We start from the raw sequence: 13,503 nt of genomic DNA, 5'->3' as shown, positions 1-13,503 counted from the left end.
ATTACCTTTAAAATTTAAATACTGTTTTAGCACCAGCTGATTAATGCAATGTTGCCAAATGCATTAGTATTAGATGTATCAAGTAAAATTGTTTATCCTTTTTAGTTCAGTCACATTAAAAAGAGAAATAAAAGCACTCGATAATATCGCAGTAAAAACATTACTTACGATGATTGACAGTGACAGTGACAATAAGGTGATTGTTTGTTGACTTTTTGATTTTAAACAATTCAGTATAAAAATCCAATATTTTTCAAATTATGTAAAAAATACTCATAATAACTCAGATAAAAAGGAAACAAAAGCAAATTTAGAAGTTTTAGAAACCAGTATGATCGGTACATACTATTTTGTTATCATAGGACATAAAGACAAGCCGTTATTTGAAATAGAGTTCACCAATGCAAAAGACCCCAAGGTACCAATTTCTAATAACCAACCATCCAACCCTATTTTACTTCCGCAAATTAAGTTTAAGCAAATTTACCAGGAAAATTAATTCTAGAGAAACGATTAAATTAAGTCAAACAATTTACTATCTCTTGATTTTCCTATAACACATCATTTGGATAAACTTGCCAGCATTTTGTTTTATTGGGCTTTAAGTGCTAATTATCATACCCGATTTCAGAAAGAAGATCATCGACATTTAAACCAATTTATTGCCCACTCAGCCTTGGACCTCATAGATGAACACAAATGGAAAACACAAAATATGTACTTGAAGTCTGTAGATAAGTTTAATCAGTGGTTTGTTTCTGCCTTTGTTACCGCCAGCCTGATTAGATTTGTAATAGTGCATGATAACAAAAATGACGATGGCATTAAGAACTTTTTCAATGAAATTTATGAGGCTTATATTAAGCATTCCATGAACCCTTTTTATGAAGAGAATACTCCAATTAAGAGCGCCGTGTTTGAGAAAAAGGCTCAGTTGTATGGCAAAAAGTACCTTACAAATTAGGATTAAGTTGTATATTTTGGAAATAAAACATCTATATAATTTTAATAAGCTTTATGTATAAAAAAATAACTCCTTTAAGGTAAACTATATGAACTACTTAAATAAAAACAAACTACCATCTTTAAAACCTTAACAAGAAAATAAATAAAAGCAAAATACTGAATTTAACACTTAATTTGCAGTTAAGCATAGGTGTACCTACAATTTAATCAATACATTAAATTGTTAATATAATTACAGTATTTCCAAATCACAGTGTCGAATTTCAGGATGTTTTTTCTGAAATATCATACATTTTTAGCTTCAAAAATTGATAAACTTTTTAACTTACCCTTAATTTCATTTCAATTCTATCAATTTCCCCACCCATCAAATCAACAATATTCTCCCCATGTTTCAACATAAACTCCTCTAATTGATCAATGTTCTCGAGTTTCCTTGCTTCCTAAATAATACCAGCACAATAAGATTGCAAATGCAATTAAAGAATACAATACAAACCTCCAATAACTCATTCAAATCCTGTTTATCTAGGTATGACCTAGCCAATTCTCTACCATCAAAATCAAGTTCTGCCTTATACCTCACCAGATAATTCCCCATGTCAATACCCTTTACATCATGTATGGCCCGAATCATCACATCTTTTTCTAACTCTGCATTAATCTTTTCCAAGTTTTCCTCTGGGATAGATCTTTATATTAAAATGTTGCATTTAAAAGATGTCTTAGATTCTCAAATACTAATTTACTTACCTGCCTACCAGTGCGGCGACATTTGTATATATTATAAATGAAGCCACAGACCCCAAAATGCACCCTACTAAAAGAGAACCCAAGGCGTCAGGAACAGGACTGTTTGTAGCTGAGGAAATTCCCATACAACCTGCTGCTACAATTACTCCTACAACTGCTGCAAAGTCTTCTAAGAGCACTACATTAACACTGGGGTCTTGCCCACGAAATACTGTAAATTTCATATTTTTATATACATTTTTTTAACCCTAAAAAGCACTTACTGTAATCCTTGACTGACATATTAACTTCCCTAGCACCCTTTCTTATAGAATTGAAAGCCACCAGCCAAGTAGCCCCCTCAGATACCAAAGACCCACCTAATATAAAATATGCCTAAAAAAAACTCTTTAAAGAATTGTTAGATTTTATTTGAAGAGTTTTTACCCAAAAGAAATCTTCCATTGGTTGGGGATGCAACAGCCCTGAAATCCCATGATAAAAAGAGAGACCAGTTCCTACGCAGAATATCCCTACTCCTGAAATTAGGGAAGCCACATACTTCATATTGGAGTACCCATAGGGGTGGTAAGAGTCTGCAATCTATATCCAATTTGTATCTTAACAAGTTATTGTTAAGTGATTGTTGGAGCATAGTTACCTGAATAGATTTATGAATTCCATATGCCAAAATTAATTGATTTATAGTATCTGCTAGGGAATGTATGCATTCAGAAAACATGCTATGAGATCCTGTGTATAGCCAAGCAAAAAATTTAAACAGACAATTGGTACCATTGCTAAAAGACCATTCCCTTATCAGAAACCCCTAATGTATAATGGAGCTACACCTACATTGCAACAGCTGTCAATACAACCCTTCCAGACCTCCCCATTAAACCCGATTCATCTTCAATTATATCTGCAGATTTCCCTAACTCTCTTCTATAATCCCTTAATCTTCTTTTTACAGTAAAAATGTCTAAAATTTTTACAATTAAGATGATTTTGTTTTTAGCAGTATACAATATCTTACTTTGCTGATACTTTTTTTTTTCAATATCCCTCTTAATTAACTCCTTCAATAAATTCTCCTTTGAGCCCCACACTTCTAATGCCTTAGCCTCAACATCTCTTCTCCAATACACAGTAATGGGTGGCTCAGCCTCATAAGGAGACCTTCTTTTTGTTTTTGGTAAGGACTCAAGATCTGAAGGTTTCAATAAAAAGTCTGCCATGGCTCGAACAGGAGTAATAAAATTCCTCTCCAGTGATTGTGCTGTTAAGTCCACTTTTTTCCTCTTTTTAGGCTGAACTTTAACCTGTTCCTTCAAGTCATCCTTTTTATCTGCTACCACTGTACCAATCAGCTTCTCTTTCAATTTTGCAGTGATATTAGTTTTCTCAGGAGGTTTTATATCATCTAAGCTCTGCTCTTTCACATTCTTGTCAGACAAATTTGGAGCAACAACACTTGAGGCCAAACCTTGGACTTCCTGGTCTTTTATATTGGGGGCAATGACTTTTAAGATAGGCGTGGGCTTATCTACAAGTTCTTTTGGTGATTCCTCAACTGTAGATTTGGAAACTAAAGCTGGGTTTGAAGATTTCACATCTTTTGAATTAAATCGACAACTATGTTGGACTTTAGATAGGGTTGTTTCAAGATGATGGAGTATACTTTGATGGTGAAATTTGGTTAAATGGCAAAGGTGACGAAAGGTAATTTCTGCAAGAAAATGGTCAAAATCTAGTATATTTGGATGTTTGCAAAATGGATTTTATTGAGACTCACCAGGTTTGCCATTCCTGCTCTTTGAGGAATATATAACGAACAGCTTCCTCACTGTCGAAGAACTCCGTGGCAACATAATTTCGTTTCGTTATTATCAACAATTTTAAGAAAAATTTGAATCTCGAAATAAAATTGAAAATAGAAAAATGACTGCTTTGAGCTCTAACCTGAAATTGAAATCGGAGATAATGACAAAAGAAACCTGTTCTCATCACTTCCAATGCTCTGGAATGATTGGAGATCAGAAGGTCTCTTTTTTAATGTATATATATCAGTTACAATAAACTGAGATGAAACATCTGAGTTTTCAAATATTGTTTTGACATTAAAATTGATTGATAATCCCCAGAAAACAAAAAATAGAAATGGCGACGTACAAAGCTGCCAGATCTCCCGATTTCTATTCGAATTCCAGAATTCCGTGAAGATTTTCATGTTTTTCCCGAGTTAATTTGATGAAGTACAACTTTCTTAACAAAAGTCAAGATAACTCCGGTTTTGTCGGCTTCTTCAGAGTTAATTTTAGAGTAAAAGAATGCCGCATACCCCATATAGCGCTTCGAAATCTGATTAACAGTAGCTTATTAGCTTCTGTTAGGCTAACTCTCTTTCTCTCGGTTACATGCCGAAACCAAATAAGTGAACAACGATAGAACGAGATCAATGCTGATCAGCAATGCTCGCGCAAATTGTTAGTCAGTTCGCGACCCCAGCTAACTCGGACCTCTTCAATTAAAATAAGAAAGTGAATTGTGAGTTTGGGATGGTTTTCATGGTTGCATACAATTACTCATAGTTTTACGACAAAGAATACTTTCAGGCCGTAAAGGCCTAAATATTGCCTATAACTCAACATAGGACTTAACAACTAAAACTTCCATTTTCTAAGGACCAATTATATTTCCGAGTTTTAAAGTCAGTGTGGAATTAAAGTTTCGCATTTGACATATGATCTAAAGTTTATCTGTCAAAATTTATGGCTTAACGGTAGCAAGGAGAAATTAAGGTGAATGCATAAACAACTAAGTTCAAGTGAAAATTAAAATGTTTTCCAGCAGTTTTAATTAATTTAAAATGGTCATTATTGAGAAGCACCTACTCAGTTAACCATTTTGTTGTAGGTTTACTAAAACCTCACGATCTCTCTTAACGCTTGTTTTACGATTTCCTCTCCAAGCAATCTGGCAGCCCTGGTGACAAAGTTCCTCAAAAATCAAAAAATTGTCTATGGTTTTTTAATTCCCTCTTTTAAATAAGTTAAACTCTAATTTCACATTTCAACGTTAGTGATCGACAAAAACTTGAAGCAAATATGGAGGATGAAATGGAGAAATTCGAAATCACAGATTTTGACCTAGAAAATGAGTTTAATATCAACAGACCCAAATATGGTTTAAGCAAACACCAACAAATCTATGGTAAGTCTTTTAACTGCCCTTCTGACTGCAGTCATTTTGACATTCAGGACTATACTAGATACAACTGCTAACACAAACTCATAGGTCCACTTAATTTCATAAGAAAAACTTGAAATTCCATCTAAAGAAAACGCCATCTAAAAAAATATTTTGATGATCGGTTCACAGGTATATGGGCTGATGACAGTGAAGAGGAAGAAGAAAAAAAGCAAAAGGCATTTAAAGCTGGCAAAGCACCCCCAAAAAACTATTCTGCCCCTATTGGATTTGTGACTGGAGGAGTGCAACAAGCAGGGAAGAAAGTGAAACCAGATGGAGAATTGAAGACAGAGAAAGAGGCCTCTGATGAAGATCAACCTGGAACATCTTTTAAGTCGAGGGATAGCTCAGACTCTGATGAAGAAATGGCTCCAAGATTAGGTAAAAACATCCTAAGGAGAGCAACACACTTATGACTCAAAAACAGTTTCAAACAAAAGCTCTTTGATCAGTTTTGTTGTAAATCCCCTTTTCAGTCCATTAAATATTGTCCAACACAAAGCATTTTTCAGGCTTTGGTGCATCACGAAACAAAAATCCCCCCCAACAATCTATAGTAACTGAAACCACAGGAGAAATTGCAGGGTTTAGGACCAAAAATAAAGTTGATCCTGCATTGATAAATCAAGGAATGGGAAACTGGGAAAAACACACCAAAGGAATTGGTGCCAAGTTGCTTCTTCAAATGGGATATGAGCCAGGCAGAGGTTTAGGCAAGGATTTGCAAGGTATTTCCACTCCAGTTGAGGCACATTTGAGGAAGGGAAGGGGTGCTATTGGGGCTTATGGGCCTGAAAAAGCTGCTTCCCTAGCAAAGCCCAAAGTAAGTGTTCAATTATATGTAATGTCCCTAGTTGTAAAATTTATGTATTTGTTTAAGGAGGAAATTAAGATAAAAAATGAGGATCAAAAAGAGTTGAAAGGACCATCAAAATGGAAAAGAACAGATGTATCTTCTAAAAAAACTCGATACTATTATAGAAGTGTAGATGATGTCATAGAGCAAGGAAAAAGACCTGGAAGTTTTAGAAATTTAGGTCTATCCAGGTAATTTTATTTTGCATAATCTTACATAAAGTATCAATTAAAAAATGTATCAAAATCTCTAACAAATTATTTTCGTTTCAGTGAGCTGACAAAAGTTAAAGTTATTGATATGACAGGACCTCAGCAAAGAATTTTGAGTGGATATCATGCTCTAAGCGGGTTAAAGGGTCCTCCTGGGGTTGAACATTTTGAAGATGTAATCCATAAAAAGTGCAAAAATTTTATCCTACCAGAAATTCAACACAAGTTAGACATCTTGGTGGCTATGTGTGAGCAAGTATGTTATGGTTATCAGGACGTCCTTACAGTGATTTTAATTACAATTATTATTTTAAAGGATATTATAAGAATTGATCATGATACCAGGCAAGTCCAAGACCGGATGGTCGCTTTAAAACAAGAAGAAATTGCTGTGAAAGAAACCATTGTGCAAGAAGAAAAAATGGTTGACAATCTCAAATACATAGTAACCATTGTTGACAAATTAATGGACCCAATTCAGGATTATTCTTTAGGCCAGATAGGCGAAATCTTCAAAGGACTTTTGGTAAAAAGTGTTTTTCAGTTACTATATCTCAAACTTCCATTTGAACAACATCAAAAATATAAATCAATAAATTATCTTCTCAACAGAAAGATTTCCCGGAAGAATACCTGCGGTATGAACTAGGCGAACTAGCCCCAGGTCTAGTGGGCCCTCTTTTGACATCTGCTTTAGCCAGTTGGAACCCACTGCAACAGCCGACGTACTACGTAGACTTCTACAGCCATTGGAAAGCGATTTTGGAAGAGCCAAAACACCGAACTGGGACAATAGAAGGTAATAAAGTTGGAATTCAGCCATACGATAGTCTCATATGGCACACTTGGGTGCCCGTTATGAGAACTTGCATTAGGTAAGTTACGTGATTTGTGTACAACAATTTAGGATTTTGTTGGATTTTTTTTTCTAGATAAATATTATCGATATCAAATTGATCTCAAATCAATATATTAATAGTTGGCTTGTGGACGCAAAAATATCGTATATTAACATATGCATTTCTCCTCTTGTATCTAGGTCTTGGAGTCCGCGTGACTGTGACCCGATGATCAGTCTTATTGAAGCCTGGAAACCAATACTTCCTTTATGGATATTGAACAATACCTTCGACCAGATGATAATGCCACGCATGTTGGAAGAAGTCAAAAGATGGAATCCTCTTACAGACATCATTCCCATACATTTATGGATCCATCCTTGGATTCCATTACTTGGTAAGTAAGTCATGAGTGACTTAATAGCAAATAATTTTTTTTGCAATTTTAGATGAACATCTACACGAAAGAATATACCCGATAATCCAAGATATATTGGGTTCGGCCTTGAGCGGTTGGCACCCTTCAGATAGGTCAGCCAAACTAATGTTGGAACCGTGGCAGAGAGCGTTGTCTCAGGGGACTTTTCTGGCTTTCCTTGTTAAACATATTGTTCCAAAGCTGCAGCATTGCATGCAAACGATGGTTATTAATCCCCACCAACAATTACTTGGTAAGTTTTAATTTCGCAAATGTTTCTTTTGAAATTCCGGTCTTAATTTTAGATCCTTGGCATTGGGTGATGGACTGGAAGGACATGCTCTCTATGCCCAACATGACGCTTATATTAGAAAAGTGTTTTTTTCCGCGATGGTTACAAACTCTAGCCATGTGGCTCAATCATAACCCAAACTATAATCAGGTGACTGAGTGGTATTCTGGCTGGAAAAGGATGCTTTCTGACGATTTATTAAGTCAACCAACAATCAAAGGTATTTTTTGCAACAGTTACATTTTTTTTTTAATATAAAAATCTGATTTCAGATAGCTTCCACAAAGCTTTAGAAATGATGAGCAGAGCTGCGGGGATCATACAACAACCTGGAGCCAAAGAGTCTATTTCTTATCTATCAAACGCCGAAGGTAACTCAACCCTTCCTCCACCCCCTCCAAAGATTGAGGTAAGGTTCATGTAAGCATTTAGAAGTTTATATGTTGAATTATGAGAATTTCTTTTGCAGAATTTCGCAGAAGTCGTACGCGCAGCAGCGGCGATTCCTCAAGGTTTTAAAGATCTGGTAACAAAGCGATGCGAAGAGCGCGGAATACTCTTTGTGCCTATACCTAATAAATACCATGAAGCAAAACAAGTCTATCGAATAGGCACCAGTGGGGTTCAGTGCTACATAGACAGGAATGTTATATTTTTTAGCCAAAATGGGTCCACGTGGATACCCACTTCTTTGAATAGGTTGTTAGATGTAGCTTCTTAATATGTTGACACTAATAAATTGTGATAAGTTTTGTATCCACGCGTTTTATTGAAAAATCCGTAGGTTAAGAGGGAGAAATCAATATACAGAAGTATGATCTGTAAAAATTGTATTTTTCATAAATCAACACTTTCAATATAAAAGTTTTACCTTTAAAACTATTTAACCTGTTAAAAATACAACTTGTTCAAACACTGATAAACAACAAACGCCTCAGCAAATTAGATTTCATCCAATAGGCGCTTTTAGCTAATAAAGAGAGTAAACGTAGATATAATAAACGGTATGGCTTGCTTAAAATGTCACAAAAAGGGAAATTATAGGATACAATGTTACACATTTTTTCGAGGACCGTTGAGAATCTTGATATGAAAATTTGGTCCTGCACTGTTGTATAAATTTATATATGTGTAAATACTCTTAGAATTACGAGGTGAATTTGATAAATTCAATACTATATATTTTATCTTAAAAGCAGCAACCCTTCACGACTCTCAACAATTCTCGAAAAACGTCTAATGTTCTATTGAGGGTGGGACACCCTGTAGACCATAATATGAGAAAATATGACCCTAACCAGATGTAATATCACAGTATAAAAAGTCACTAGATCTATAATTATTATTGGGTAAGAATATTCAACATTGGGCACAGCCTACAAGCCAACTAATTTGAGTACCTTGGCCTACCTAACTTCCTTATTTAGTGCAATAATCTGAATTACATAAAATGCCCCTTAAAATACAAATTTTGTAGCATTATGAACTAAATATTTACCTACCTCTAGATAAAACCGCCGTAAATTCCAAGGAACAATTAACGTTACATAATCTAATGTAATTTGCACAATTTTTCCAAAGACAAATCGACTCTGATATGTTTGTTTATGATTTAGTTAAAGGATCAATACTAGATATAAAGAATTTTTTTGAAAATGTTTGTCCGAAAATTGAGTCGTGTTAAAATTGACTTTCTACTTCGCCTCTGAAGCGCAAACATTGAGACACTAATATTGTTTAGCAAACTAGGACAAACACGTTTAATATTGTCAGGGATTCACTATAGTCATCTATTTTACTTATTGAAATAGGTAAACATACAAAACCGTCCTCCCATTACGTCATCGGCTAATAAGTACTTTACAATCACACACCAGCAATTGCCTAATGTATAGCCTTTAAACCTCAATATTCGGGATTGTACCAGAAATTTTTGGTGTCTCAGTTCTGGTGTGCCAAACATACACCTTGGTACACAAATCAGCAAGTGGTTCCAGTTCGTCCTTCGTCGTAAAATACGATAAAAATTCGCTTTCCTGCATACCTTTGGCCATTTGATAGGAGAAATTGGCATCTTTCTTTGCCAAGATGAGATCCAAATTGATGGCAAAACCTGCCATATCAATGGCGAACGGTCGATTGGGTAGCCAACCACTTTTGTAACCTGTTATTTTCCCTGAGAAACACCGGAATGTGATTATTTAATTATATGGAACGCGGCAATTGCTTTTTATTTTTTTAAAGGTTACATTAAGTTGAAGACTAGAATAGTGTTGTCAATTGCATGTCATTAAGAATATTTCAAGCAAAAAATGATTAGTAACCTGGATAGTAAACAATTACCAATAATTTGTTGCTCAAGCTCTTCAAATTGTGTGAGGATCATTAAAAAAAGGCCCAAGAAAGGGTTTATTATATCAGCTATGTAATGAATTAACATGTCAATCAATACTCAGTCTGGTTTTAATCAAGAAAATAGCAAATGGCTTTAAAAATCCAATGAGTACTTACCTGTGTTTTGATCTACAAGAGGGACTTCAGCATTTAAGCCACCAACAAGCCCTACTGGCCACACCCCCACTTTCTTAACTTTTGCAATCTGCAAAACCATTATTAGAACTTCTATACTTCCTCTTGCTACTTTCTAAACTTACTTCCTCAAACAATTTTATACTGTAGGTATTATCGTCGTCCATAAAATATACTACTCCCTTATCTTTCCCCAAAACCAAATTATCTCTGAGCCACTTTAATGCCATATTCCTCTGCTCCACCCCTCTATGTCTCCTCACTTTTGGGTTCTAAAACCAACAGCATACAGCTTTTCTTTTACTTCTGTTCGTACCTAATTTCACCTTATCTTTAAGCTTTTCAAAGGGAGCAGTCTGGGCTACCAAGTGAGTAGTAATAACCTTGGATTCTGATATCAAATTCCGAACCAAATCACTTTTTTCACGAGCATCTTCAATGATGATCCAGTGGATATGGGGGACCAATTTGAGGGTTTGTGATATGCGAGTCAATTCAGCCTTTTGTACATATCTCCAATAAGTGGGAGTGATACAGTAGATTATGGGCAGCTGTTTATGTTTGTCAACCTCTAGCTGTTGAAGTAAAAGGACTTGTTGCTGTGTTAAATGCAGCTTGTCTTTGTGCAGATCTAGGGCCTCTTTGAATACTTGCAATTTATCAATACCTGAGTTAAAGGAGTTGTTGCAAAGAAGTTTCCAAATAGTAGTGGGGTGATATTTACCTGATTGAATAACTGAAAGTTTCCATAAAACTATTATGCCTAGAAAAAGAAGGAGGTAAAATCCGAGTTTCTTTGATTTCATTTTGTGGTTAAAACTGGGATTTCGATCCATAACACACTTAATTCTACATTAATTAACTAGTAGGCTACAAAATATCTGATCGCAGACAAAATTTTTCAAATAAAATTTAAGGTTAGGGGTGTTATGTGACGTTTGAAGATATAAGTCCACTTTTTAAATTAGAAACTTGGCATCATCGCTTTATCCTCAAAATCGCTGATATTAAACCCTTTCGAAAACAATAATCCGGATCAAACTGATCGTTATCAACTAATTTTCAACTAATTAAATTATCAGCTAATTATTATCATAGTAGAAGATGAAAAGATGAAAATCAATCAATATGGATAAATCGAGGCAGATCGTTGCTAAAAAGGCCTATTATTGATCAACTTGAATGGTCATGGAGAGTATGTATAAAATAAAAGGGAACAAGAAATAACCTCCAAAATGACTCTGAATTATGAACACGAAACACTTTATTTCTGTTAAACTTTAAATTTGGACAGTTAATTAAAGTGTACTTACGCCAAGGGATAGACCATAAAAGTACCAAACCGACTATTAATGTAATGCGTTTCTGCTTTATAATTTTGACTTTTGTCGACTTATATACGTGCATTTTCCTTCTTAAAACCATAAAAACCCCTTAAAGAAATCCGTAACGTTCTTTGAAATAAAATAAATTGGATATTGAATGATATGAATATAGATAAGATAAAAAGAAAAAAATTATTCAGTTCAACAATGTATCGGGAAAGAATGTGAAATTGCTAGCTTTAATATCTTATTACTATATCGATCTCCCAAACCGTGGATGATTGAGGTTATGACACCCTATCTTGGGAGATTTCAAATTCAATTTTGCACACTATCTACTAAAGAGGTATCTCAGAGATACTTTAAATAATCCGAAAATAGTTTCAAATTGCCCATAAGTGATTTTATAAATAAAAATCACAGCAGTATTCCATGTAGCTTAGCAGGTAATCCGCAGGTTTACATAGAAACAAGGCGTATCAGTAGGTATTTATATCCTCTGTCCTATCCAATGACAAAATTATTTTTATTTCGTTGGATTAAGACAATTTATTATGTTTATTTTTAGTTGATCACAGGAAATACAAGATCTCGAGTTATTTTAAGTGTTTCTCACATTGATCCCATCACATCTAAATCTCTGCTGATGTGTATTATTGCAAACTGTGATACTGTTACTCATAATGTCTTTTCCTACTAAAGAAGAGAGAGCGCGGTGCTGGGGTGCTAGGGACAAATATTGGGAGTGTCTGGATGGGAAGGGGGAAGAAGCTCAGTGTAAAGAATTTAGGCAGTTGTATGAAAAGAGTTGTTCTGCTCAATGGGTAAAGCATTTTGATCGGAAGAGGAACTATTTGATTTATAAGGAGCAGATTGAAAAACATGGGTATGAACCTTTGGAAAAAGAAAAATTGAAAACTTAGGCAAATTTCATGGCATACTTTAGCTCAATATTGCAATTTTACTGTGTTGATAAGTTAAATGTGTAGTTGACCTAAAATACGCCTCAACCTAGTAGTCATTAGATTATATTATAAAGCTTGACAAAATATAACATATTATAAAGTAACACTGTTCTTGTTCTTTCAGAATTCCATCTAAAATAAAGGCTAAATCTGCTGTGTTTGAACCAAGACGTATTTATCACAAAATTGTGACAGTCTATTAAAATTGAGAAAAATATATTTATTTAACTGCTGTATTAAGGACTTACCTTAAGAATTAATATAAATAAATAAAAAAGTATAATACAGCTTTTAAACATAGTTCACAACTTCCCCAGTACTACTATTAACGTGCCCATCATTAGGAAAATTGCCCACATCAATGTGGACAGTGACAATATGTTTCCCAGGAATCATTACCAGTCCCAGCATGCGAGGATCCTCATTTGAGCTAGGAGTGTCTGCTGGGAGGTACTCAGAACAAGATCCAAGTATCACATTGGCATCTCGATCAGTGCACAAAAACACACCTATAAGAGTGCGACCATCAGTCATTAAGATCTTTAAAGTCTTGTTGAGCCAAGAGCGCAGTTTTGTAGCCCCTGGAGATGTCTATAAGAAAGTTTTGAAACTTCAAGTAACTGAGGATTTTAGGTTTGCCATTAACACTTACATTTATTGGTTTGGTAGGGCTTTGGTCTGATGAGTAAGGGGTATCATGATCGAAATCGGAATTATCTTCTTCTTCACTTTCGCGATTACTGCCTGAATCCGATTCATTTTCATCCATAGTTTGGGAATATTTGAACAATTTCATAAACAAATTTATAACATTAAGAATTAAGGTTAGGAAAAACAACTAGGGACCGACCATATAGATCGATGTTTTGTGAAAATACCTTTTTTTATTAAAAATATTCTTTAAGACCAAAAGTTGATCTGTAGAAGTCGTGCAAATCAATGTTACTTCTTCAAAGCTAAATCAATACGAAAAACCATTTTTTTTGAGAATGGATCCTTTCCAATTCGATTTTGCAGACAATCGATTTAAAATTGCTAAAATAAGTCTTGAACGGAATACCCCAAAGCTATCAGCACATCTCTATCATTTTTAATAACAGATAAACAGAGCAAGATA

The 13,503-nt window shown here is 34.7% G+C and overlaps 6 protein-coding genes across 8 annotated transcripts; 3 read left to right on the top strand and 3 right to left on the bottom strand.

Annotated features, from left to right (window-relative positions):
* Positions 1–190: 190 nt before the first annotated feature.
* On the top strand, positions 191–1,012 carry Trs20 (TRAPP subunit 20). The gene is made up of 2 exons (XM_066290456.1): positions 191–418; positions 632–1,012. The coding sequence occupies exons 1-2, from the start codon at positions 332–334 to the stop codon at positions 962–964; spliced, it is 420 nt and encodes a 139-aa protein (XP_066146553.1). The 5' UTR covers positions 191–331; the 3' UTR covers positions 965–1,012.
* ZnT49B (Zinc transporter 49B) lies at positions 1,001–3,804 on the bottom strand. Its single transcript, XM_066290455.1, has 10 exons — positions 3,494–3,804; positions 2,735–3,427; positions 2,554–2,680; positions 2,360–2,498; positions 2,146–2,301; positions 1,983–2,094; positions 1,720–1,930; positions 1,466–1,658; positions 1,296–1,409; positions 1,001–1,243 (listed from the first exon to the last, which is right to left on the bottom strand). The coding sequence occupies exons 1-10, from the start codon at positions 3,567–3,569 to the stop codon at positions 1,199–1,201; spliced, it is 1,866 nt and encodes a 621-aa protein (XP_066146552.1). The 5' UTR covers positions 3,570–3,804; the 3' UTR covers positions 1,001–1,198.
* Positions 3,805–4,408: 604 nt separating this feature from the next.
* Positions 4,409–8,323, top strand: sip1 (septin interacting protein 1). The gene is made up of 13 exons (XM_066290447.1): positions 4,409–4,499; positions 4,615–4,911; positions 5,080–5,331; positions 5,463–5,773; positions 5,831–5,997; positions 6,079–6,274; positions 6,335–6,544; positions 6,631–6,893; positions 7,058–7,254; positions 7,307–7,528; positions 7,581–7,787; positions 7,840–7,976; positions 8,037–8,323. The coding sequence occupies exons 2-13, from the start codon at positions 4,806–4,808 to the stop codon at positions 8,286–8,288; spliced, it is 2,520 nt and encodes an 839-aa protein (XP_066146544.1). The 5' UTR covers positions 4,409–4,499; positions 4,615–4,805; the 3' UTR covers positions 8,289–8,323.
* Positions 8,324–8,380: 57 nt separating this feature from the next.
* GlcAT-I (Glucuronyltransferase I) lies at positions 8,381–11,545 on the bottom strand. The gene is made up of 6 exons (XM_066290449.1): positions 11,410–11,545; positions 10,821–10,859; positions 10,423–10,763; positions 10,222–10,368; positions 10,079–10,166; positions 8,381–9,743 (listed from the first exon to the last, which is right to left on the bottom strand). The coding sequence occupies exons 1-6, from the start codon at positions 11,519–11,521 to the stop codon at positions 9,466–9,468; spliced, it is 1,005 nt and encodes a 334-aa protein (XP_066146546.1). The 5' UTR covers positions 11,522–11,545; the 3' UTR covers positions 8,381–9,465.
* Positions 11,546–11,732: 187 nt separating this feature from the next.
* LOC136343614 (cytochrome c oxidase assembly factor 6 homolog) lies at positions 11,733–12,669 on the top strand. Of its 3 annotated transcripts, none has more exons than XM_066290453.1 (3): positions 11,733–11,867; positions 11,990–12,307; positions 12,511–12,669. In XM_066290453.1, the coding sequence occupies exons 2-3, from the start codon at positions 12,105–12,107 to the stop codon at positions 12,587–12,589; spliced, it is 282 nt and encodes a 93-aa protein (XP_066146550.1). In that variant the 5' UTR covers positions 11,733–11,867; positions 11,990–12,104; the 3' UTR covers positions 12,590–12,669. The 3 variants fall into 3 exon arrangements, with proteins under 3 accessions (XP_066146550.1, XP_066146549.1, XP_066146548.1); XM_066290452.1 differs by having other exon boundaries at positions 11,764–11,903; XM_066290451.1 differs by having other exon boundaries at positions 11,767–11,907.
* On the bottom strand, positions 12,434–13,257 carry Sbat (LSMD1 domain-containing protein Sbat). The gene is made up of 2 exons (XM_066290450.1): positions 13,039–13,257; positions 12,434–12,977 (listed from the first exon to the last, which is right to left on the bottom strand). The coding sequence occupies exons 1-2, from the start codon at positions 13,180–13,182 to the stop codon at positions 12,678–12,680; spliced, it is 444 nt and encodes a 147-aa protein (XP_066146547.1). The 5' UTR covers positions 13,183–13,257; the 3' UTR covers positions 12,434–12,677.
* Positions 13,258–13,503: the final 246 nt, after the last annotated feature.

Source organism: Euwallacea fornicatus, chromosome 15 (assembly GCF_040115645.1).
Source record: "Euwallacea fornicatus isolate EFF26 chromosome 15, ASM4011564v1, whole genome shotgun sequence".
Classification (NCBI taxonomy): domain Eukaryota; kingdom Metazoa; phylum Arthropoda; class Insecta; order Coleoptera; family Curculionidae; genus Euwallacea; species Euwallacea fornicatus.
This window is presented reverse-complemented; position numbering and strand designations above follow the sequence as displayed.

Excerpts from the sequence above, each read along its gene's own strand:
- Trs20 (XM_066290456.1), top strand. The coding sequence starts at position 332 with ATGATCGGTACATACTATTTTGTTATCATAGGACATAAAGACAAGCCG. Across the intron at positions 419-631 it reads CCAATGCAAAAGACCCCAAG|AAAGAAGATCATCGACATTT; the intron begins GTACCAATTTCT and ends ACCCGATTTCAG.
- ZnT49B (XM_066290455.1), bottom strand. The coding sequence starts at position 3,569 with ATGTTGCCACGGAGTTCTTCGACAGTGAGGAAGCTGTTCGTTATATAT. Across the intron at positions 1,659-1,719 it reads GTCGCCGCACTGGTAGGCAG|ATCTATCCCAGAGGAAAACT; the intron begins GTAAGTAAATTA and ends TTTAATATAAAG. Across the intron at positions 1,410-1,465 it reads ATTTGAATGAGTTATTGGAG|GAAGCAAGGAAACTCGAGAA; the intron begins GTTTGTATTGTA and ends GGTATTATTTAG.
- sip1 (XM_066290447.1), top strand. The coding sequence starts at position 4,806 with ATGGAGGATGAAATGGAGAAATTCGAAATCACAGATTTTGACCTAGAA. Across the intron at positions 4,912-5,079 it reads CAAACACCAACAAATCTATG|GTATATGGGCTGATGACAGT; the intron begins GTAAGTCTTTTA and ends ATCGGTTCACAG. Across the intron at positions 7,529-7,580 it reads TCCCCACCAACAATTACTTG|ATCCTTGGCATTGGGTGATG; the intron begins GTAAGTTTTAAT and ends TCTTAATTTTAG.
- GlcAT-I (XM_066290449.1), bottom strand. The coding sequence starts at position 11,521 with ATGGTTTTAAGAAGGAAAATGCACGTATATAAGTCGACAAAAGTCAAA. Across the intron at positions 10,860-11,409 it reads TTTATGGTCTATCCCTTGGC|GCATAATAGTTTTATGGAAA; the intron begins GTAAGTACACTT and ends TTCTTTTTCTAG. Across the intron at positions 9,744-10,078 it reads TCTTGTAGATCAAAACACAG|GGAAAATAACAGGTTACAAA; the intron begins GTAAGTACTCAT and ends GGTGTTTCTCAG.
- LOC136343614 (XM_066290453.1), top strand. The coding sequence starts at position 12,105 with ATGTCTTTTCCTACTAAAGAAGAGAGAGCGCGGTGCTGGGGTGCTAGG. Across the intron at positions 12,308-12,510 it reads GAGCAGATTGAAAAACATGG|AATTCCATCTAAAATAAAGG; the intron begins GTATGAACCTTT and ends TTGTTCTTTCAG.
- Sbat (XM_066290450.1), bottom strand. The coding sequence starts at position 13,182 with ATGAAATTGTTCAAATATTCCCAAACTATGGATGAAAATGAATCGGAT. Across the intron at positions 12,978-13,038 it reads GCCCTACCAAACCAATAAAT|ACATCTCCAGGGGCTACAAA; the intron begins GTAAGTGTTAAT and ends ACTTTCTTATAG.